The sequence below is a fragment of the Jatropha curcas genome, chromosome 8 (assembly GCF_041381405.1).
Source record: "Jatropha curcas cultivar XTBG-Jc1 chromosome 8, XTBG_Jcur_1.0, whole genome shotgun sequence".
NCBI lineage: Eukaryota > Viridiplantae > Streptophyta > Magnoliopsida > Malpighiales > Euphorbiaceae > Jatropha > Jatropha curcas.
In genome coordinates, this window is record NC_143158.1 from 16,154,926 (window position 1) to 16,178,106 (window position 23,181).

The window sequence follows — 23,181 nt, forward strand, 5'->3', positions numbered from 1 at the left end:
CAAATATTTAATAATATGATTTGGGCTTGAGCCCAACTCCGTAAACTTGGGCTCGAATTAGAATTAAACAGTATTTGTAGTCCAGACAGTCGAAAATTCAGATTTTTGTTTTAATAAAAATTCAAAAGTTTCGAAAATAAAAATTAAGGGTGTTTCACACATAGTACCAACTTATTTTTTTTAAAATTATTTTTTACTTCAAAATTATATATATATCTAGATAGATATAGATTTTTTTAAAATATCTTAATTTTGTAAATGGATGTCACGTCGAACCTAGCTAAATTTTTAAACGGAATCACATGACTGAGGTCCGTTAATGATAAGTCTTCCGTAACTCAAATTCCGTCTGCTCCCTTCCAGCCAACTCCTACCTAAGTACTTTAACCATATTTTACCTTCGTTCAAACCCACCTAGTCATCTGTTGCAAATGGCAACTGCAGAGACAGAAGAAGAAGAAAACACATGGGAGGAAGTATTGAGGAAGATGTTACCAGCGGGTGCACCATTGCCAGACGAAGAGCAGCTCGATTACTCGATAGCAGTGGAATATGAAGGCCCTCCAGTTCCTTACGATGTCCCGCGTGTTGATCCACTCAACCTCGATTCTCTCTCCGTTCGCACTTCTTCTCTAGTCTCGGTCTCCGATGAGAAGGATCTTTCTGTTCCCTTGGCTGCTCCGATCAGTGCTAAAAATATTTCCAAATTCAGTCGATTTAGGAATGGAGTAAATGCAAATAATTTAGTTAAAGAGTCGGGCAGTTCGAGACCGCCAATTGAAACAGGAGTAAATACAGGAAAGGAGGCAGAATCAGAAGACGAAACTACATCATTTGGGAGAGATGAGGGAAAGCGTGCGAATGTAGTGACATTTAATACTCCGAGAGACTCCGAAACGGAGGATGACGATGGATATTCGTCTACGCAGTCAACTGCTGCAAATGATGCTGTAGGGCCCCCAAAAGGGTCTAGGAAGAGAGGAGTGTGCAGTAGGTGTGGGAAAAGAAATAGATTGAAAGAAAGAGAGGCATGTTTGGTATGCGATGCCAAGTACTGTAGCAATTGCTTGCTTAAGGCCATGGGATCAATGCCTGAAGGGAGGAAATGTGTTAGCTGCATTGGGCATCCAATAGATGAGTCTAAGAGGTCTGCTCTTGGTAAATGTTCCAGAGTCTTGTCCAAAGTGTGCAGTCCGTTGGAGGTTAGACAGATAATGAAAGCGGAGAAAGAATGTCCAGCTAATCAGTTGAGACCCGAGCAGTTGATTGTGAACGGAAGGCCACTTAGGCAAGAGGAATTGGCTGAGGTTTTAGGATGTCCAATCCCACCTCAGAATTTGAAGCCTGGAAAGTATTGGTATGACAAGGATTCAGGGCTATGGGGAAAGGTGAATTATTTTTTTACAAGAAAAATATTTATCTGGTTCAGAGTTGATGTTATTTTTTAAAAAAATATATACCAATTTGCTTGTTGGATTTCAGGAGGGAGAGAAGCCTGATAGGATTATTAGTTCCAAACTTAATGTTGGGGGTAAGCTTCAGCTGGATGCCAGCCATGGAACCACAAAGGTTTACATCAATGGCCGCGAAATCACCAAGATTGAGCTCAGAGTTCTGAAGGTATTAAGACGCCTTTGTCCATGCTTTTCATTCTTATATTAATGGAATTTTTGCTGAACGCACAATTGCACACCTCAAATATTTTTATTTTGGAAAGGGAAATTGAATTTACTAGATCTTGCATCCAAGTAACTATACAGCACTATTAGCTATGGCTGACTCCAACTAGTTTGGGCTGAGCGCACAATTGCGCACCTCAAATATTCACCAAAATTGAATTTAGCTGTTTTTTAGTTGTTTTTAATGCTGTATCAAGACTTTTAAAATCTTCCCATTTTTCAGAAATTTTTTGCTTTAGTGCTTTCTGTCATGATCTTGGTAGAACCATACCTCAAAAGCTAGCTGTTGAGGTTAGAAGGCCTAAGTTCATATAAACCTACATTAAAATCCTGTACTTCCAATGTGGCATTCAAGACAAGTCCCATGCCTTGTCTTGCAACTAGGATTCTAATGTCCCACCGCACACCGCAGTCCCTGCGTCCATCATGGTTGGATTTGTGCTAGGTGGCTGTGTGCTATTCTTTTTCCTTCTTTTTACTAGCCATGAGCGAGAACTACAATTCCGCGTCACCTCCTAGCCTAGGCGAACACTCAATTCTAGTGTCACCACCCGTGCTGCTCGATCATGACTCAGAGAAGTAATGGTTGGCTTGATACTAATTGTTATGACCTTGGGAGAACCACACCTCAAAAGCTAGCTGTTGAGGTTGGAGAGCCAAAGTTCATGTAAATCTCGCAATGAAATCCCATACTTCCAATGTGGGTCCAAGACAAGTCCCATACCATGTCTTGCAACTAGGATCCTAACACTTCCTCACTACTAGTTATGACAAGTTTCCTTCATTTTTTGAAGTTTTTTTTTATTATATCTGAAACGCAAAATTTCTGCACACAGAGAGCTAAAACAATGGAATGAAAAAAATATTTGTTTATATGACTGATAACATTGAATAGCAAGGTAAAATGGTAGTAGGGAATTTGGTTAGAGCAAAGTTTCAACATAAAGTTGGTTTGGAATATGATAGGGAAGAATTTTTTCTAATAGAAAGCTAATCATAGTATTTAGTTAGATGATGAGGTCCTTTAAACTATCAGTAAATGTGATTAGCCAATTTCTTCAATGTCCTTGTGATGGCAATTGGCATACTATTGTACACATTCTTCAGTACATCAAAGGAGCTCCTGGACAAGGATTGCTATATGAAGACAGAGGTCACAAACAAGTGGTTGGCTATTCTGATGCTGACCGGGAAACTTCTCCTTTTGATAGGTGATCCACTTCAGCATATTGTTATAATTGGAGGGCATTTGATATCTTGGAGATGTAAAAAAGCAATATGCTATGGCTAGATCAAGTGTAGAAGCAAAATATCGAGCTATGGCATTAGTTACTTGTCAACTTATCCGGCTAAAGCAACTTCTTCAGGAATTGAAATGTGGAGAAGTGAAACAAATGACACTAATATGTGACAATCAAGCAGCACCATATATCGCTTCGAATCCAATAGTTCATGAAAGAATGAAACATATAAAGATAGATTTTCATTTCATTAGACAGAAGATTGAGTCCGGATGCATAGCTACCTCCTTCATCAATTCAAATGGTCAGTTGGCGGATATTCTTACTAAATCTCTAAGAGGGCCTTGAATTGAAACACATTTGTGGCAAGCTAGGAGCATACAACATGTACGCTCCAGCTTGAGGGGGAGTGTTATGATTTGCTATGATCTATTATATGATTAGATATGATTTGATTAGGGCTGTAATTAAGGATTGTATTTTGTTTGTATTGATTTCCTTCCTTATATCATTCTTCATACTATTTAATCCCCAAGAGCTTGAGGGAATAATCAGGCAATGTGCTTCAAAGACTTCTTCTCTTCCTAATTATCATACTTATGATAATCTATACAAAGCAAGTATTTATGTATAAATATAACCCTAGAATAGGAAGTATTATGCCAACCTATTATCGGAGGCTAATAGGAATATGGAATTTCATAAAATAGGAAGTAACTCTAGTGAACACTTCCCTTCAACTTGGTGCATAGGTATCACCCATGCCCAACTTGCAAATTAAAGTGTGAAATGATTTGCTATTAAGACCCTTGGTCAACACATCAACTAATTGTTTTTCTGAGGTAAGATGAGAAATCTTCATTTTTAGTAGTATTCATTTTTGCAACAGGATCAAAAATCTCTTGATAGTCCCTCAATATGTCTGAGTGAAGCCCTTTGCAATCAATCTAGCTTTGTACCTCTCAATTGAACTATCTGCCTTGTGTTTTATTGTAAACACCCATTTGCATCCAATTGATTTCTTGCTTAATGGAGTAACAATTTTCCATGTCTCATTTTTTGCCAAAACTTTCATCTCTTCAACCATTTCTTCTTTCCATTTTGGATCACAAGATGCTTCTTGCCAAATCTGTGGAATAGAAACTGAAGCAACAAACAATAGGAAGGCTCTATAGGAAGGAGATAGAGCTGTAGAAAACAAAGTTAGAAATAGGATGTCTAGAGCAAGCTCTAACTCTTTTTTGATAGCAATAAGAACATCAGAATCATTAGTAATAGAAGTAGAATTAAAATCATCAGAAGTTAAAGGAGATTCACCATACTGACAATATACTTTCTAGATGGAGGATGATAAAACCTATACCTCTTTTGAGTAGTAAACTACCCAAAAACACACATTAAAAGGCTCTAGGTTTTAGCTTACCTACATTCTCATGCATAAAATAAACACAAAAGACTATTCATATGAGACCCAGGCTAACAACTGTACCTGAGGAAGATTGCTGGCCTTGTGTGACCTGTCTGGTGTAGGTTCTGGCAAGAGAGCTGGCTGAAAAAACTGTTCATTTGCTGGCGTGTGTACTAAGCATCTAGACAGTTGAGTGTACTCGAAGGTGAGAGGAGAGGGTTCCAGCAACGCGCTTTTGGCTGGGTGGTGTCATCAACGCACCTCTACAGATCCAACAACTTCAGTTTGCACCAATACTCTGTTTTTCAAAACAGAAAAGAGGAAAAAATCACAGCGATGCTTTGCTTTTTCAGAACTGTAAACAGATGTAAAAAATTGAAATAGGGAAGTCAGGCCTGATTTGGCTTTGATACCATGTTGTTTTAGTGTTTTGAGGAAAAAACTTGATGCTTATTTCACACTTATATAATCTGTACAAAGCAGTATTTATATACAAGCATAAACCTTGATAGGAAGTATTATGCAAATTTAGAATAGGAAGCTAATGCAAATACGTAATATCATAAAATGAAGTAACTCTAGTCAATACTAAAATTTCTCTGTTGAACTGGTATTCTGTGCTAAAAAATTAGTTGATTTCACTGTTAATATAAAGCTAAATATTCCCCTTTAGAGCCTTTTCTTTTTGTGTTTTGTTTTTTGTTTTTTTCTAATCTTTCTTTTATATCTTTTGGATATATATTTTTTCACTAGTAACATATCTTGAGGCCTGAACAACAGAGGATTGCTACTCTGTGCATTCGTAATGTCAGTTTTGTGGTTCTTGATATACATTTTAAGATCTTCATATTACATTATAATTTTGTCCACTGATGCATGAAGTTAAGGTTTGCAGTTTATGATATTAAAACTAATGATTGCTTCAGGAACATGTATTGCATCTTGTTTTTAATGAATATACATCGTATCACCTTGTATCTTACAAATAACTTTGAGGATTTGTGCTATACAGTTGTGCATTATCTAATTTTTTTCTTTTTTAGGTTTATTTAAGTTTTTTTGGCGCTTTACTTATGATCTGCTAACTTGATTACATATAGCCACGAAATTTTAGTTGTTCTGGTTTTCATTTGTTTGTGGAAGTAACAATACCACTCAAACTGATTGTTTTAATGTCTTAAATGGAATATCTTTACTCTTCTGTTGCACAAACTTAGATGATAGGTTTGTATATTGGTAACTGCATTATTTCATGATAGTTCTGTTGATTCAGGGGATGAGGCTTGACTTAAATTCATATTGTAATTCATTTCAGCTAGCGAAGGTACAGTGCCCACGAGATACACATTTTTGGGTGTATGACGATGGATCCTATGAAGAAGAAGGCCAAAACAAGATAAAAGGAAATATATGGGGGAAGGTTGTCTCATAATCTTCGGATATTAATTTTTTATATTTAAGTTCCAAATTCAACCAATGGTTTGGAATTGAATTTTATACAGTTGGCATTTGATTTTTGGTAGGCAGGCATCAACTCGTTTCATCTGTTCATTATTTTCACTGCCTGTACCACCTGGAAGTCCTTTTGGGCCAAAAGAAGATCCAACTACTTTTTCAGGTAGGTCAGTGCCTGAGTATTTGGAACAGGGAAGAGTCCAGAAACTTCTTTTATTGGGGTTGGAAGGATCTGGAACAAGTACCATTTTTAAGCAGGTCCACTCATATCTCAGAGCTTCTTCCTTGGTTCATTTCACATATATGTAAAAAGCTGTTATGAACCAGAGCCCAGGTCAGCTCAGAGTCTATTACAGGAAGAAAAAACTTGAGAAGAAAAATTCCAGCCAACTAGCAGGATGCCAGTCACTGCTCACAGCCTCTATAGTCAGATTACTAGAGAAAAAAAAAAAACTGTTGATACCTTATTTCTCTCTTTTCCCCTATTTATAGGATTTATCTTACTTATCACTTAAAACGATCAGCTGTTGTCTCCTAGTAAAAGTCTCTAACAACTGTTTTCTTATAGTACAACTCTCTAATCACTGATGCTTATCTTCCTGATCCTGATCCTTTGCTGCTAATTGGCTGGAATTTTTCTTTTCAATCTTTTTCTTCCTGAAATAGGCTCTGGGCTGACCTGGAAATTGGTTCATAACACAAGCATTTATTTTGTTTGACTTATTTACTATTTTTTTAAATTCTATTATCAAAGTAAATCGGTTAATTGTTTTATGTTGTCTAATGTGCTCTCAGTGGCGAATCTAGGAAAAAAATTTCTGGGGTCAATATGCAAATAAAATATTATGAAAAGAGTTTTATTTTAATTTTATGAGGGGTCAATTTTAAAAAATTCATAGGTATTTAAGGGAAATTTATAAAGAAAGAGGGGTCAATTGACACCTCTTTTCTTAATGTACATCCGTCACTGTGTGCTCCTCTTATGTCACTAAGACCCTATTCCTTGCTTTTAAGCTTGGTTGAGGCTTGAGGCCTGAGACCAGATCTATTTATTTGCTTAATTTCTAAAGATATTGGTGTAGGTTAGTCATTGGTATTTGGTAACATATTAGGTAAGCTTGATACTGCCAGTGCTTTCCTGAAACAGTTTTTGTTTTTGGGTTTATTACATTATCCTCACCCTAGTCTGCAATTTTTTGCATTGCCGTTTAATTAGTGGTTGGAAAATGTTTCCCTTGTGGTGTCTGTCTTTTTCTGTACATGCTTCTTTTTCAAACATGTTAATTGAAAGGACAACGCGTCAATAGCTTTATTTCTTTGCATGGCAACAATATTGTACTTTAGTGTCTTGTCATGTTTCACTGAATGACTGTTGTATATTTCTTATCCCCTCTGGAACAGGCAAAATTTTTATATGGGAATAAGTTCACTCCAGAAGAGTTGCAGAATATCAAGCTTATGATACAAAGTAACATGTACAAATATCTTAGCATATTACTTGAAGGACGAGAGAGGTTTGAAGAGGAAGCTTTGATGGAAACTATATCCACTGCAGTAAATACTGAAGAATCTGCTTCAGGTTTCACTGCTAGTAATTTCACCTTTTTTTTTTTTTATCTCATTTATGATTTTTTTTCATTTAAAAGATTTATTAATGAAACGTATGGAAATACAAAGTGGAGGATAAAAGTTCAAAGAGGTAGCAAGAAAATTGAAGAAACTGGAAACAACTATCACAATAATGTCTTTCAGTTGCATATTCATGTGGAATATCGGCTAAGGAAAAATATTCTTTTATCTCAAATTGATCACATGGGCAGTTTTGTTTCTTCAAATCCTAGAGTTCCTCTTTGACTGTATGTTCAAAAAAATTGCAAATGTACTGCAATTTCATAACATTTAGTATTCCATGTCCCTTTTAATTTAGACCCTAAAGCAAGTACAAGTAGTAGCAAAACTGCTAAATTGAACTTGTGCTAATCCCTTTTGAAGCTCTTGATATACCTTATCTTGCAAAAGATGCTGAAATGCTCACTCCAAAAAGAGCATAAAACAGTAAAATGAGTAAAAAATGGCGATATACCTCATAATCTTTATAATGCATATGGAGACAGTGTTATTAGGTCTAGACATATTAGCTAAAGTGAACAAGTATTAACTCTAGATATAATTGCAGTACAACTAAATATTTAAACATTAGATAGAAAACTTCAGCTTTTCACTGTTATGACCTTGGGAGAACCATACTCCAAAAGTAAGTCGATGAGGTTGGAGAGTACAAATTCATATAAACCCTACTATTGAAATCCCATACTTTCAATGTAGTATCCAAGACAAGTCCTATACCTTGTCTTGCAACTAGGATCCTAAACATCCCACTATGCTCCACCAGTCTCGGCGCCCACGACGGGTTGGCTTTGCTAGGGTGGCTGTACACTAGTTTTTTTTTTTAGCCTGAGCGAACACTACAGTTTTGACGTCACCATCCATGCCGCTCAATTGCAATTTGGAGAAGCGGTGGTTGGCACTAATTCCAATGGTTATGACCTTGGAGGAACAATAGCTCAAAAGCTAGATTTTAATGTTGGAGAGGCAAGTTCATATAAACCCCACATTGAGGTCCCATATTTCCAATGAGGGATCCAAGACGAGTCCTATACCTTGTCTTGCAACTAGGATCCTAACCTCCTCATTTTGTTATCCAATTCTATAAGCATTTTCTAGAAATATAGCAGAAAGTTGAAAGATCCAAATTGATTAAGTGACCTAGTAAAATATCTCATTTCCTAAATTTTGATCACTGAGGTTCTAGAACAAAGAAAATTTAAAAAGCAAAAAAAATGAATTGGTTAAGAAAAATGAATTGGTTATGCATCATCAAGAGTAGATATTTTATAGATGATGGGGAAATATAACATAAAATATCTCCTCCAAAAAATCTCTTGAGAATAATTAAAGGTATCATCATTAACCTAATGTTTGATTAAACTAAGAACATTAATGGTTGTGCAGATTCTGAGCATAGTAAGATTGAACGTGTTGATTAAGATTTGAACTAATATACTCCTAAAAGGCACCACTCTAAACTAAAAAGAGGAAATAAACCTAGACATTTCTTGTATCAGACAATAAAATGAAAATACTCGAGTTTAAAAATCCTTAGTCATGCAATGAAGGGTTACCATACTGTTTCAATTCAATTCATCCCTCTATGGCTTGGATCATAACTTAATGATAGAAAAGTAATCTACTAATTTGGAGCTTAACCCCGTTGCTAATTCTTTTTGATAATGTACATTATTTTCCTGTGGTTTATATAAACTAAACTACCACTTTCCAAGTAGGCATTGTATTCCAACCTCCAAATTTTCTTATTTATGTTGTCAATGTCTCTTATTTCGGTTTAATTTAGTTCTTTCTTCTATTTAATTATTTAATTTAATAATTGTTTTTTAAATTTTGCCAACTTCTTTTTATGCTTTATCAATATAGTATTTGTTAACAGGGAGCTAAACAGATGCACATTTGGGAAAAAGACTCAAAAGTTGTGAAAACAAAATTAGAAAACAATTGAATTTCCCTATCATCCAAAAATGAAAGGATGTACCAACTTTTCTACATGCATTTATTGATCATTCTGTAATTCCAAATCCCTAATGCAATTTGCCTCCCCCAAGGTGAAGCTTGGAGTCTTGTAACCTATAAACTCGGTTGAGGAAAAATATACCCGTTGTATTTCATCAAGTGGGATATATATATATATATATATATATATATATAGACAGACACACACACACACACACACACACACACACACACACACACACACCCTCTCAAGTTGGATCATAGATGTTAATCATGCCAAACTTGTTACAAATAGTCCACCTGAGGTCCATTTAAATTTTTGTGAAAATATCTCCTAGCTATTCACTTGTCTTGATGTGCCCTGTAGAGTTAACACCTTGTTGTATTTTTTCATGAATAAAATAACAATCAATCTCAATATGTTTCGTTCGTTCGTGGAATACCGGATTTGATGCAATGTGAAGAGCAACTTGATTATCACACGATAACTTTGCAGGCAAAGACGTCTTGAAACTAATTTCCTCTAACAACTGGCGAATCCAAATTATTTCATAAGTAGACTGTGCTATAGCTCGATATTCTAATTTAGCACTGAGTCAAGAGACAACATTTTGTTTCTTTCTCCTCCATGATATCAAGTTTCCACCCACAAAGATACAATACCCTGAAGTTGATCTTCTATCAACCTTCGAATATGCCAATCTGCATCTGAAAAATACTCAATGTCCAAATGCCCATGATTACTATGAAGGAGGCCACGACCTAGATTACCTTTCAAGTAGCACAATATTTGTCCTAAAGCTTCCCAATGGATAACCGTAGGAGACGACATAAAGTAGCTTAAGACACTCACAGAATAAGCAATATCTGGACGTGTTACCGTAAGATAATTAATTTTTCCCGCCGATCTTCTATACATCTCAAGATAATCAAATAACTCACCATCAGCTATAAGTTGCAAAATAGGAATCATTGGAGCACTGCATGGCTTGTCACCTAAGTTTCCAGTTTCCTTAAGTAAGTCAAGGATATACTTCCTCTGAGATAAGAAGATGCATCTCTTACACTTGGACACTTCAATACCCAAAAAATACTTTAATGAACCTAAGTCTTTTGTTTGGAACTGAGTCTGGAGGAAGGACTTGAGTGATATAATGCTGGCTGAATTACTTGTAATAACAATGTCATCGACAGAAACCACAAGTAGAGTCAAACCAATCTTAGTACTTATGAAAAATACAGAATGATCAGAAGTGCTTTTCTGCGTGCCAAATTGGTGTACCACCTTGTAAAATCTACCAAACCAAGCTCGAGGACTCTGTTTTAGACCATAAAGAGATTTGCGAAGTTTACACACTTTGCCCGACTCCCCCTGCGCAACAAAGCCTGGCGGTTGCTCCATGTAAACTTCTTCCTAAAGGTCCCCATGAAGAAAGGCATTCTTAACATCCAGCTGATGTAAAGGCCAATCTAAGGTAGCTTCCAAAGAAATAAACAAATGAACAGAAGACAATTTGGCTACAGGAGAAAAAGTGTTAAGAGTAATCAAGTCCATAAATCTGAGAATAGCCCTTAGCAACTAAACGAGCCTTGAGACGAGCGACAGACCCATCAGGATTCACTTTAACGGTGAAAACCCACTTAAAACCAATAGCTTTCTTACCTACAGGGAGAGGCACAAGATCCCAAGTACCATTAGTATCTAAGGTAGCCATCTCCTCTTTTATTGTTGCACACCAACCAGGATGGGAGAAAGCTTGAACAACAGTTTTAGGAGTAGAAATAGAGTCTAGGTTATTTACAAAACAACGAGATGAAGAAGAAAGATGATCATAACTGACAAAAGAAGAAATAGGATAGGTAAACTTGCGTTTACCTTTTCGAAGGTCAAGGTCTGACTGAGATGATCATAACAACAGAAGGGACCAAATCTTCTGTTGAACCGGTAGGTGGGGGAAGTGAGTCAAGAGTCTTTGGTCTTCTGGAATAAACTTGTTCAACATGAGGGCGAGCAGATGCTGGTGCAGGAATAGGAACAAGAGCAGCAGATGCTGTAGCAGGAGCAGGAACAAGAATAGGAGGAGCAGGAGAGCTAGGAAGTTGTTGGATAGTGTAGACTAAAAGCTCATCATCCTCCCCTTCACTCTTATATATAGAAGGAAAAATGGAGTATTCTCAAAGAATGTGACATCTACAGAAGCAAGATAACGGTTAAGATCGGGAGAGAAACAACGATACCTTTTTTGATGTCGAGAATACCCAAGGAAAATGCAACGAAGGGACCTGTGGACGAACATCACGAACAAAACAAGTACAACCAAAAATACGATGTTTAATGGGAAATAGAAGCTTAGAAGGAAACAAGACACTATATGTAATTTCACCATTAATCACAGAAGAAGGCATGTGATTGATCAAAAAAACATGCAGTAGAAATCGCATTAGCTCAAAAGTGTTTAGGGACCTCCATTTAGAATAGAAGTGCCTTAACAACATCAAGAAGGTGTCGATTTTTTCTTTTTGCAACACCATTTTGAGGAGTATCAACAAAAGATGTTTGATGAAGAATACCATTCTGTGACATATAAGATTGGAAGGAACTAGATAGATATTCTTAGGATTATCACTTGGCAGTATGCAAACAGAAGTATTAAATTGAGTTTTAAGCACAAAAGGAACAAAAAATAGAGAATATCTCAGGACGAGCTTTCATTAAAAATAACCACGTAACACGAGAATAATCATCCACAAAAGTAACAAAATACCTAAATCGAGTTTTAGAAATAAGAGGACATGGATCCCAAACATTAGAATGAACTATAACTCAAAAGGGGATGAAGCCCATTTATTGACTTGAGGGACTAAAGGTAACGATGATGTTTGACAAATTGACAAGATTCACATTCTAAAACTGATGAAGACTGAAACTGCGGACACAACTACTTTAAAGTAGACAATGAAGGATGGCTCAAACAACAATGAACCTCAAGAGGAGATAGAGCACCAACACAAGCCAGAGATAACGAAACTTGTTCATCCAGAAGATAAAGGCCACTAAATTCACATCCTCTACCAATAATCTGCTTCGTCAAAAGATCCTGAAATACACAATAAGTAGGATAAAATTTGACACATAGTTCAGTATACGAGTAATTTTACTAACAGACTAGATTCAACAAAAAACGAGGCAAATAAAAAATAGAAGACAATGGAAGAGATGGGATGGGATTAGCGGTGCCAATACACTTGACAGAAGATGTGGACCCATCAGCTAGACTAACATGACGATTAAATTGTTCAAGTTCTTTTAATGAGGATAAGAGACTAGGGTTAACTGTCATGTGATCTGTGCAACCAGAATCAATGACCCATTCTTGAGGTAGACATAAGACATGTATTAGGAGTACCTGAATTGGCAGCAGTAGCAATTGAGAAATCAGCAGACTTAGGAGATCGGTATCTGGAGAGCTCAACATACTCCACAGCGCAAATTGTTGCAGTGCTGTCAGAAGAAGCAACTGCAGAATCTTGAGTGGCCATATTTGCCTTTGGCGGCTTATTTATCAGTTTCTTACAATACCGTTTAGTGTGCCCAGGTTCATAGCAATAATGGTAGATAATAATGCTCACCTCTCGATTAATTGCTCCATTACTATGGTTATTTCCTCTTCCTCTATTTTCTGGCTGCCTAGTTACCTGATTACGACTCACAAGGACACTATTTTCAGAAGGTGAAGGGGTATGAGATCCTTCAGTATGCAGTAATGTAATGAAAGTCTCCTGAAGAGAGGTAATGTCACTGCCTGAAAGAACCTGTGATTTGGCAGTTTAAAAAACCGGAGCAAGGCTTGCAAGAAAACTCATCACAGCCATTTGTTCTCACTGAGTCTGTTGAACCTTGACATCGGGGTTGAAAGCCAATAAAACATTAAGTTCCTCATAAATCTTCTTAAATTCCATGAAATAAGCTGTAAGAGGCTTATCTTGATGGTCGGCCCGATAAAATCCTTTGCAGACTTCATACATATGAGACAGATTACCTTTTCCCGAGTACAAAAATTCAAGATATTCCATTAATTCTTTAACAAATTCGCAATGATTAATTAAACCAACCACTTCATTGTCAATAGAATTTCGAACCTATAGAAATAACTTAGCATCTTTCCCTAGCCAACTCTACCTAGTGTCACCAGTTGGTGGATCATTAATTATTAGATGATCATCTTTTTCAACTCTCAAATAAATTTTAATTGTCTTGCTCCAATCTAAATAATTATTCTCATTCAATTTATGTTCTGTGATTTTAGTCATTGCTGGAATCAATACAGTAATAGCAGCTTTAGTTTTAGTACCCATAATTAATAAAACTAGATGCCCAACAGAAACTCAGAGATAGAAACACCAAATGATAGCATGAATCCCAACAGAATAGTAGCAAAAGAAACCGAGAAAGCCAGCAAACTAACAGCAGCAAAAAACTGAGAAGGCACCTACTGAATGTTTCCGGAACAGAAAATACCCACTGGAGTAGACTACTGACAGCAAATCGACGCCGGAGAACTAAGTCTGGTCGCCTTGCTTCCTTGGGTGGCGGTGAGACAAAAAACACAGTCTAGGTAGGTGACCTAGACTGTCAATACCGAAACCAGCAAAAAACAGCGCAATCACAGAAACCAGCAAAAAAACAGAGCAATCGCAGAATGCTAATGAGCCGAAGGCTTTGATACCATGTAAACTCAGTTAAGGAAAAATATATCTGTTGTATTTCATCAATTAGGAACACGTATATATATACACACACCAGACACTACAAAATAATTAGGATTCTAACTCTTAATAGGACTCTATATACAAAAGACTTCTAACTCTCCTTAACATAACTCAATACTATTTTCAATAGAGGGGCCAACTTGCAAACATTCTTCTTCTTTTTATACATTGTAGCTGGGAAATTCAAAAGTAATCATCCATTCCCAGTTACTATTGTTAAAATCAGTGGATATACTAGTCTTATATGATAATTTTCCTTTCATGAACAACTACTTAACACTAATAAGATTGATAGAATAAAAATATTATTCTTGCTCACTGTGAAAAAGAAGATAATTTTCTTCCAAGTTGTGGGCTCTTTTTCAGTGCGACAAAAAAGTTGACTCTTTACTCTTGAAAAACTGCACATGTTAAAACAACCCTTTTTAGGAGGATCCATGACCCTAAAGAAATAAATATGTACAAAGGTAGTTTTACTTGATGGATTCAGTAAGCTATATTAACTGGTTGAGGGAATAATTTCAGGTGATACAGAACATGAAGCAAGTCAGCCCAGCATCTATTCGATCAACCAAAGATCCAAGCATTTTTCTGACTGGTTACTGGATATCATGGCTAGAGGAGACTTAGATGCATTTTTTCCTGCCGCAACAAGAGAGTATGCTCCTATTGTTGATGAGATATGGAAGGATCCTGCCATTCAGGAGACATACAAGAGAAGAGATGAACTGCATCTTCCTGATGTTGCCAAATATTTTCTAGATAAGGTATGCATTAACTGGCTTTAGTTTGGGTTGTTTATTACTATCTTAAGTATTACCTATACCTATCTCTGGTTGTTCTTGTTTACTTCAATGAATTATTGATATTTCAGGAGATGTAGAATTCATACAACTAGAACAACCAACTAGAATTATCTATCTGATTATTTTGCTTTGAGCGTTCATTTTTCATACAGATAGAATTTCAAAAAGTATATGTTATATAACAAGAAATGGAGGAGGAATCTCTTCTAAATGACTGAATCTTTGATGGAGAGGCATGGAATAAACTGAGTGTGGATATTTCATCAATTGATTTCTTTAAACATTTTCTACTGTATGCTTTGCTGAAGAAATTGGTTTGCTTAATTGTTTTTGTTGCTGGCATAGAAATATATAACTCAACATCTATACTATAAACTTTGAAGCACGTCCCGAGGTATTTTCCCATACCTGGATATATAATGGATCTAGATGACCTTCTAATAAAAAGGTTTGAAGGAGCAAGGCTTGAGTTTCTAGCAAAGGCTTGAGTTTCTAGCATGAGCAGATCGTGAATAGTTGAAGTAAGGAATCTGCAGGAGAAACCTATACGAATATGTACCGACTGTTGTGTTGTTTAGGTGTTTGTGGTAGCTTGTAGAAACATATAGGAGCTCTGATACATGAGCTTGAATTCTGCTTGCCGGCTATATAATGAGGTACTAGGGGTATACACGGTCTAGTTTAAGGCAGTTTGAAGGAATTTGCTAACCAAATTGAAAATTGCGGCTTGTGAATTTTCCAAACTGAAACTATACCGTTTTAAATTATAGGTAGAACTAAATTGAACTGAAATAATGCGGTTTAGTTTGGTTGTTAAAACGGTTTACACATGACATATCAATTTCAAATAATAAAATATAATAGAAACTCCAAAATAATATATACTAATTTAAAAACTAAGCAAAAGACGTTAATTCTGTTGAAGTTGCAAAGTAATATAAACTTATTAAAAGAAAAACAAACAAAAAAAAATATATGAATTCTTGAACTTTGATGCGCTTTAAAATTCTCTTCCCTCCACTTTGGTATATTGCATTGGTAAAGTTGACCAGCATTTTGGTGAAAAACAAAATTGGAATTGATTAAAAGCATCGCTCTGAATGTACATGAAAGAAAACATGGCTTTACTTTAGCCCATATAATGACTTCTTTCAGCTTGTAAACTTTTCCTCTGGTCTTGTCATCATCAAATCTAGGAGGAATCTCCATATACACCTCTTCTTTCAAATCACCATATAGAAAGGTGTTTTAACCATCAAATTGATGTAACTCCTAGTCCAGGTTGGCTGCACAAGAGAACAAAATTCTAATTGTGTTCATCTTGGCTACGGGGGCAAACATTTCGTGGTAATAAACTCCATAGGTCTGACTGAACCCTTTGGCTACCGCTCTAGCCTTGTACCTCTACATTGAACCATCTGCCCTATGTTTAACTGTGAACACCCATTTACATTCGACTGGCTGCTTTCCCGGTGAAGCAATTAGAAGATCCCATGTCTCGTTTTTTGCGAAAGCCCTCATCTCCTCAACCATTATATAGCCTTCCATCTTGAGTCCTGTAATGCCTCTTGCCCTGCGGTATAGAAACAGAAGAAAGAAACAAAACAAAGTATAAGAAGGGGACAGAGCATTAGAGGAGAAAAAATGGGAGATAGGATGTTTAGTGAATGTTCTAACTCCTTTTCCAAGAAAAATAAGACTATCAAGGTCATTATTAGAAGGCTTAGAATCAATATTAGGATCAGAATCAACAGGGATTAAAGAGGACTCACCAGGTTCTTGTTCTTCTGTATTTTTAGGGCTTGAAATTGGAGAGGACGATTGATCAGAGGTTTCATGCTCCATGGTTGTATTTGTATTACTCCGCTGTATGTAGGTTTTCAAATCAGGTCTATCCATTCTTCCTAGAGATTTGGGTGGTTGGTCTCTTTTATTATCTATGTCTACAGGAATCCTCTTCTGGAAAGGAATATCCATAGAGTTATCCATCACCTCTTCCATATGATATTTCTCCTCTTGAAGAGGTGACTGGGAAGGAAAATAAGACTCAGATTCTCTAAAGGTAACATTCATGCTCACAAAGTATTTTCTAGGATTACAATAACATTTGAGTATTAGAGTAGCCAATAAACACACTTCAAAACTCTAGGATCTGATTTGCCTAGATCATTCTGATGAACAAAACAAACACATCCAAAGACTTTAGGAGGTACTCCCTCTGTTCTTTTTATATAGGAAAAGTTTCCATGTCGGGTGTGCTTCTTATATACGAAATTTTGCCTAATTTGATATCTTTGAGAACCATGCCAATGTAAAAAGTCTATCTTACTCTTGTTTTAGTCCTTTGTGAAGCTTTTAGTGTGGGAGATTTTCAAGATAGTCGCAAACAAATTCTTATGGACTTCGCCGAATATTGAAGCAAAATAACCACATTGAAACAAATTCTTATGGACTTTGCCGAATATTTAAAAAATTGTGCAATATTTAAAGTACGTTTACAATAATCAAAGGCGGTCGGAAGATTAAATGAATACAAATTTTCATATTTCCGCACAGCTTTTCCAAATAAAGGACAAAAAATGAATTTTTCTCTGCATGTCAGAGCATTAACTTCATTTTTGCAATTGTTTGTATTCCTTTCATTCTAACTAAACATTTAAAATCTCATTGAAGATTGCAAATAATTTAAGACATGCATTGATATTAAAGGAGGAATAAAAGAGATATTAGGAAAATTAGGAAAAAAATGACAAAAAAAATTGGTTAAACTACTTTCTTAATCTTGGTGAAAAATTAGTTGTTCCTATATAAAAAGAACTGAGGGAGTACAATATAAGAGTTTTTTCATTGAAGAGCCTCTAATGGAGTTTTAAAGTTTAAAATACGAAGAGGCATACGATTGATAAGGTAAGCAACAGTCAAAATAGCATCTCCCAATATGGTTTAGGAAGATTCATAGTAAACATAGGAGACATAGCTACTTCCAGTAAATGCCTATTTTTCCTTTCAGCTACTTCATTTTAAGCACTAGTATTAACACAACTAGTTTGATGTATGATACCAATAGAATCTAAATAGGTACGAAAATATGCATTCATGTATTCAGTGCCATTATCAATTCTTAGTATTTTAACATGCACATCAAACTGAGCACAAATCCTTTTATGGAAGGTTCTGAAAATACGAAAAAATTTCATTTTTTGCTTTCATCAAATAAACCCAAGTCAATCTAGTGCAACAATCTATAAAGGTCACAAACCATCTATAACCAGAAATAGAGACAATTTTAGTGGGACCCCATACATCAGAATGAATAGTAGCAAAAAGTACCTAACTTTTATTATTAATTGGAGAATAAGAATGCCTAGTGTGTTTGGCAAGTTTACAAGCATCACATATAAATCAAAATCACACTTAGTAAACAAAGTGGGAAATAAATGTCCTAAAACAGAAAAAGAAGGATGTCCTAATCTCATATGCCATTGATATAACTTCATGGGAAGGATTTCTAGATATTCCTAACAAAGCTTGACTAGTACTCAGATTTGCAAAATGACAAACGTCATCCCACAGATACAGTCCATCGCGCAAGCTACCACTGCCAATCATTCTCTCTAAGTTCAGTTTTTGAAATATACGAGTAGGATAAAAGATTACTTTGCAATTAAGCGCTTTTGTGATTAAGCTAACAGATAAGAGATTAATGGGAAATCTAGGAACATGAAGAACGGAGGAGAGTTTAAGATTGAAAGTACAATCAATAGAACCTGTGCCAGCAATCGGTACCAAGGAGCCATCCGCAATGCGGATTTTGTCTGTGCCTTGATACTTAGAATATGTGAGGAAATGTTTTATGGAGCCTGTTATATGTCTGTTTGCTCCTAAATCTATAACCCAAGATGATTTTGCAATTTTGGCAAGAGAGGTAAGGAAAGTAACAAAATTAGAGGCTGTAGTCTGAGTTGAGGAAGAATCAAGCCGTGACAACAGTCGTTTCAAGGACTAAATTTCCTTATCAGAAAAGCTACCAGCAATAGATGGTTTCTCAGATAAAGCTCCACCATCGGATGTGTACTTGTGGTGTAGAAGAACTAAGCTGTTTCCCTCTGCGCCTCTTAGTTGGGCGTCCATGTAATTTCCAGCAGAACTCCTTAGCGTGATTGTTCTTACCGCAATAGTCACAAAATAATTGGTCTCTATCCGAAGAACCACTCTTCGGAACCTGTATTTGTTCTCTAGCAGAATTAGCAATCAACCCTACCTTATCAATTCTAGATCTGTGACCCATGGCACTCCTAGTCTCCTCTTGTACAAATGAGTATGCTTGTCACAAGGATGGAAAAATGTCCCTTCCAAGAACTTGAACTCAAATCTAATTATACTCTTTATTTAGGCCAGCAAGAAAATCGTACATACGTTCTACTTCAATCAACTTTTGAACTTGAGTTGCATCATTAGTACATTTTTCTTGAAAATCTTGGTAATAATCCAGTTCTTGCCACAACCCACTGAGTTCAGCAAAATACGGACCGATAGTCAGATCTCCCCCTGTTTGGTCTCATGAACTTTTTGTCGCAATTCATATCTTTGAGCATAGTTTCCAGTTTGTGAATAAGTCTATGAAGCGGCATCCAATATCTTCTCAGCTTTATCAAAATGTAAATACCCTCGTGAAATGGTTGGCTGCATAGAATTTATTAGTCAAGACATAGTAAGAGAGTTCTCTGATTTCCACTTGTTAAAAGTCGGATGTGCCGAATCTGGTTTTTGCGCTCCACCGTCAAGGTATCCCTACAAACCTCTAGCTCAATGAATAATAAATAGGACCGAGACCAAGCCAGGTAATTTGTGTCATCTAACTTCAATGGACTAATTTGAAGTGAAGCACTCTCCAAGTGAAAAAGCTACCTCTACCTTTTTTTCGTCAACTATACTGTCAAACTAAAGGAAAATTGATAGCTGGTTCAAATTTGGAAATTGGAAATAGGAAATCACACAAGCAGTACGTGGGATGTAATCAAAAAGGGACAAAATCAAAGTCAAATTTGGGGCTGAGGGACCAGTGGTTCTGAGTCGCAGCACCAAAACGAGACCACCGGAACAAGAATCATCGGCAGAGGTCACCAGAAAACACCGCACGTGCCGGCACGTAAAGAAAGGCTAGAAATGTCTGTGGCGCGTGTGCATACGTGTGTGGTCGGATGGCGACGGAGGGCTGATCAGCGGTTGCTCTTCCTTTTGAGGTGGGTGGTGATGACCAACTTCAACTCCTGGCAACGCTACGTGTATCTCAGAGCTGCGCAGACCCAATCCGATGCCAAAAAAATCACGGCAACGACTTTGATACCATCTAGTTTTGAAGAAGAGAGTTATTATTTCTCTATATTGTGTTATGAATACATAATCTCTACTCTATTCTTTATGTATACAAAAATCGTTCCTTTATAGGAAGAAATTTAAATAGGAAATAAACCTAAACTAGGAAAGATAATATTTACTTTAATTACAAAGATTTCAACAGTAACATTTCTTGAGAATTATCTTCTATGTGCAAAGCATTATTCTTGAAACTTCTCAAACTTCCTTAGGTAGTGCCTTGGTAACACTGTCAGCAAATCTGTTTTTCACACTTTGCGATGCTAAAGCTTGATTTCCAAATGATTCTGTGTCTCAACTGCTTTTCCAGCAAAATCTGTTGCCAAACAGAAATAATTTGTATGTGATCATAATAGTGTCTTAACAAGGAGGTGCTGTGCATATGGTGTTAGGAAAACTAGTAGGAACTCTTGAAAATCAAGAGCAGTCAACCTAGTCAAGGGCCAGTACAAGTCCCTGAACTTCACGACCTATTTTTAAAGGGGTTGAGGTTCGGCCACTCGAGACAAAACAGGAGGTGGTAAACTTACTTAGATGGTTGAGCTGAAAGTGATGAGGGCTTATAGAAGATTCTGATGAGTTCTGAGGATATTTTATGTTGAGCTATATGCTGAGCTATATGGTTGTTTTGGATACCTGTCTTAACTGTATAATGAAACATGAGCAGGCAAACTCCAGCTTACAAATGATTAAAAAGATCAAGTATAATGACCATATAAATGAAACTAAAACCTTCGTCATTTTAGTTTTGAATATCTTAAACTCCGACTTTATCATTAGTTTTTCAATTAAGTATCAACATAAATTTTTAAAGACTTTTAGTTGTATCAAATATTTTGAAGAAGGAGATAATAAAAAAAAGTTAGCCTTTTTATGTTATATATAATGGAAATTTCTTGCTTACGCCCGATGATGGATGGTCCCATACACTAAGCCAATAAAAGGAATTTTTTTTTAAGTATTACTGTTTTGTCCTTTTTTCCCCAGCATTGGATAAAAAATATCCTCATTTGAATCAAAATATTGTTTGTAATTAGTTTAGTTTATAGGTGAGTCATACACCAGGTGTAGGTATGTTTTTCCATATATAATAGGTTTGAAACTAAATTTGACCTTACTATCTAAATGTAAATGTCACTTGATATAGAAAAAAAGAAATTAATGTTGCTTAATATCTATATTATTTCATGCATTTATCTTTTTGCTAATTACTAATATTAATTGTCTTTAAACTATGATTTAAGCAATAAATCATTAGTGAAATTAATTTCATTTATAATATTATTAATTATTAATTATTGCTAATCTCATTTCATTAAATATCTTGAAATTGTTGTATGTTGACAATAAATTTATAAAATAGCACTTAATACTTCCGCACCAATGTGTGGATTGCTTTTTGCTTGTTTTAACTGTAGGAAATTTTTATCAGAACTTTATATTTTATTAGGTTACTTCTTGACAAAATTATGCCGTTGGCTGATATGGTTATCATTTCATTCAGGCCATTGAAATATCAAGCAATGAGTATGAACCTTCAGAGAAGGACATCTTATATGCTGAAGGAGTCACTCCGAGTAATGGCCTGGCCTTTATGGAATTCTCATTTGATGATAGAAGCCCCATGTCTGAGATATATAATGAAGACTTTGACTGCCTGCCTCCTCTGGCCAAGTAAGGTTTCATTCATTCTTCTAATATTGTACTTACAGTGGTGCTGCTAGTAGGTATTCAATCTTGCGTGTTGTGTTGAATTTCATATTGCCTCAGGTACCAACTAATTCGCATAAATTCCAAGGGACTGCGTGATGGTTGCAAATGGCTGGAAATGTTTGAAGATGTGAGAGCGGTTATCTTTTCTGTTGCATTGAGTGACTATGATCAAATATGGGCGTATGGTTCAGGTCAGTCTTGTAATAAAATGCTGGCTAGCAGAAACATGTTTGAGAGCTTGGCGAGGCACCCCTGTTTTAGGAACACGCCTTTTGTGCTTTTGCTGAGTAAATATGATGCCTTTGAGGACAAAATCAACCAAGTTCCTTTGTCCAGTTGTGAGTGGTTCAGGGACTTTAGCCCATTGAAAGCCCATCACAATAATCAGACTCTGGCTCACCAAGCTTACTACTATGTGGCAGTAAAATTCAAGGAGCTATACTTCTCAATCAGTGGCCGCAAGTTGTTTGTGTGGCAGAGCAGAGCTCTGGAGCGCACCTCAGTTGATGAGGCATTCAAGTACATAAGGGAGGTCCTTAAGTGGGATGAAGAAAAGGATGAAAACATTTATGGAATCACCGGGGATGATTCATTTTACAGTACGGAAATGAGCTCCTCTCCTCATGTAAGGCTGTAAACCCCCTAACCCTTTCCTGGTTCTGGCAAGCCGGTGTTGTCAACTGGGAGATTATTGACATTTGCTCAAGAATCTGAAATCTCCAGTGATTGAAAAATTGATGAGATTTTGTGTGAGTAGGGTGAGAAAAGTTGACATAATTGATTCTCAATGATGGTGCTGCTGTGTGATTTTGGTGGTTAGAGTAGAGATTGATTTATAAACAAGCTCAATAAAATGTGGGGAGATTTTGTGGTTCTTTTTTCCTTAATTTATCCATCTGTATAGCTTACCTTGTTCATCACTAATAAAGTTGGGTTTATAATCATTTGTCTAGATTTCTTCTAAATTGTGGGAGGATTATTTGTAGGCACCAAAATATGTTGGAGTTTGACAACTTGTAAGAATTCAAAAAATCTGCTTGAACTTGAACTCGGTTATTGCGTTTATATACATATATATATATGTGCGCATGCGCACGCTCAAGTAGTATTAACAGAAATATTTTATTCTCTCTTATAGTAATACTAAG

At 36.1% G+C, this 23,181-nt stretch overlaps 1 protein-coding gene across 2 annotated transcripts; it reads left to right on the top strand.

Annotated features, from left to right (window-relative positions):
• The first annotated feature begins 348 nt into the window (after nucleotides 1-348).
• Nucleotides 349-22,985, top strand: LOC105634644 (extra-large guanine nucleotide-binding protein 3). Of its 2 annotated transcripts, none has more exons than XM_020679490.3 (8): nucleotides 349-1,388; nucleotides 1,483-1,620; nucleotides 5,644-5,748; nucleotides 5,856-6,041; nucleotides 7,185-7,374; nucleotides 14,664-14,905; nucleotides 21,825-21,994; nucleotides 22,091-22,985. In XM_020679490.3, the coding sequence occupies exons 1-8, from the start codon at nucleotides 432-434 to the stop codon at nucleotides 22,668-22,670; spliced, it is 2,568 nt and encodes an 855-aa protein (XP_020535149.1). In that variant the 5' UTR covers nucleotides 349-431; the 3' UTR covers nucleotides 22,671-22,985. The 2 variants fall into 2 exon arrangements, with proteins under 2 accessions (XP_020535149.1, XP_012072921.1); XM_012217531.3 differs by having other exon boundaries at nucleotides 350-1,388; nucleotides 7,185-7,362.
• Nucleotides 22,986-23,181: the final 196 nt, after the last annotated feature.

What these genes read in the sequence shown, in the direction of transcription:
- LOC105634644 (XM_020679490.3), top strand. Translation starts at nt 432, where the DNA reads ATGGCAACTGCAGAGACAGAAGAAGAAGAAAACACATGGGAGGAAGTA. An exon ending in TTGAGCTCAGAGTTCTGAAG is followed by an intron (nt 1,621 to 5,643) that starts GTATTAAGACGC and finishes AATTCATTTCAG; the next exon opens with CTAGCGAAGGTACAGTGCCC. An exon ending in AAGGAAATATATGGGGGAAG is followed by an intron (nt 5,749 to 5,855) that starts GTTGTCTCATAA and finishes TTTGGTAGGCAG; the next exon opens with GCATCAACTCGTTTCATCTG.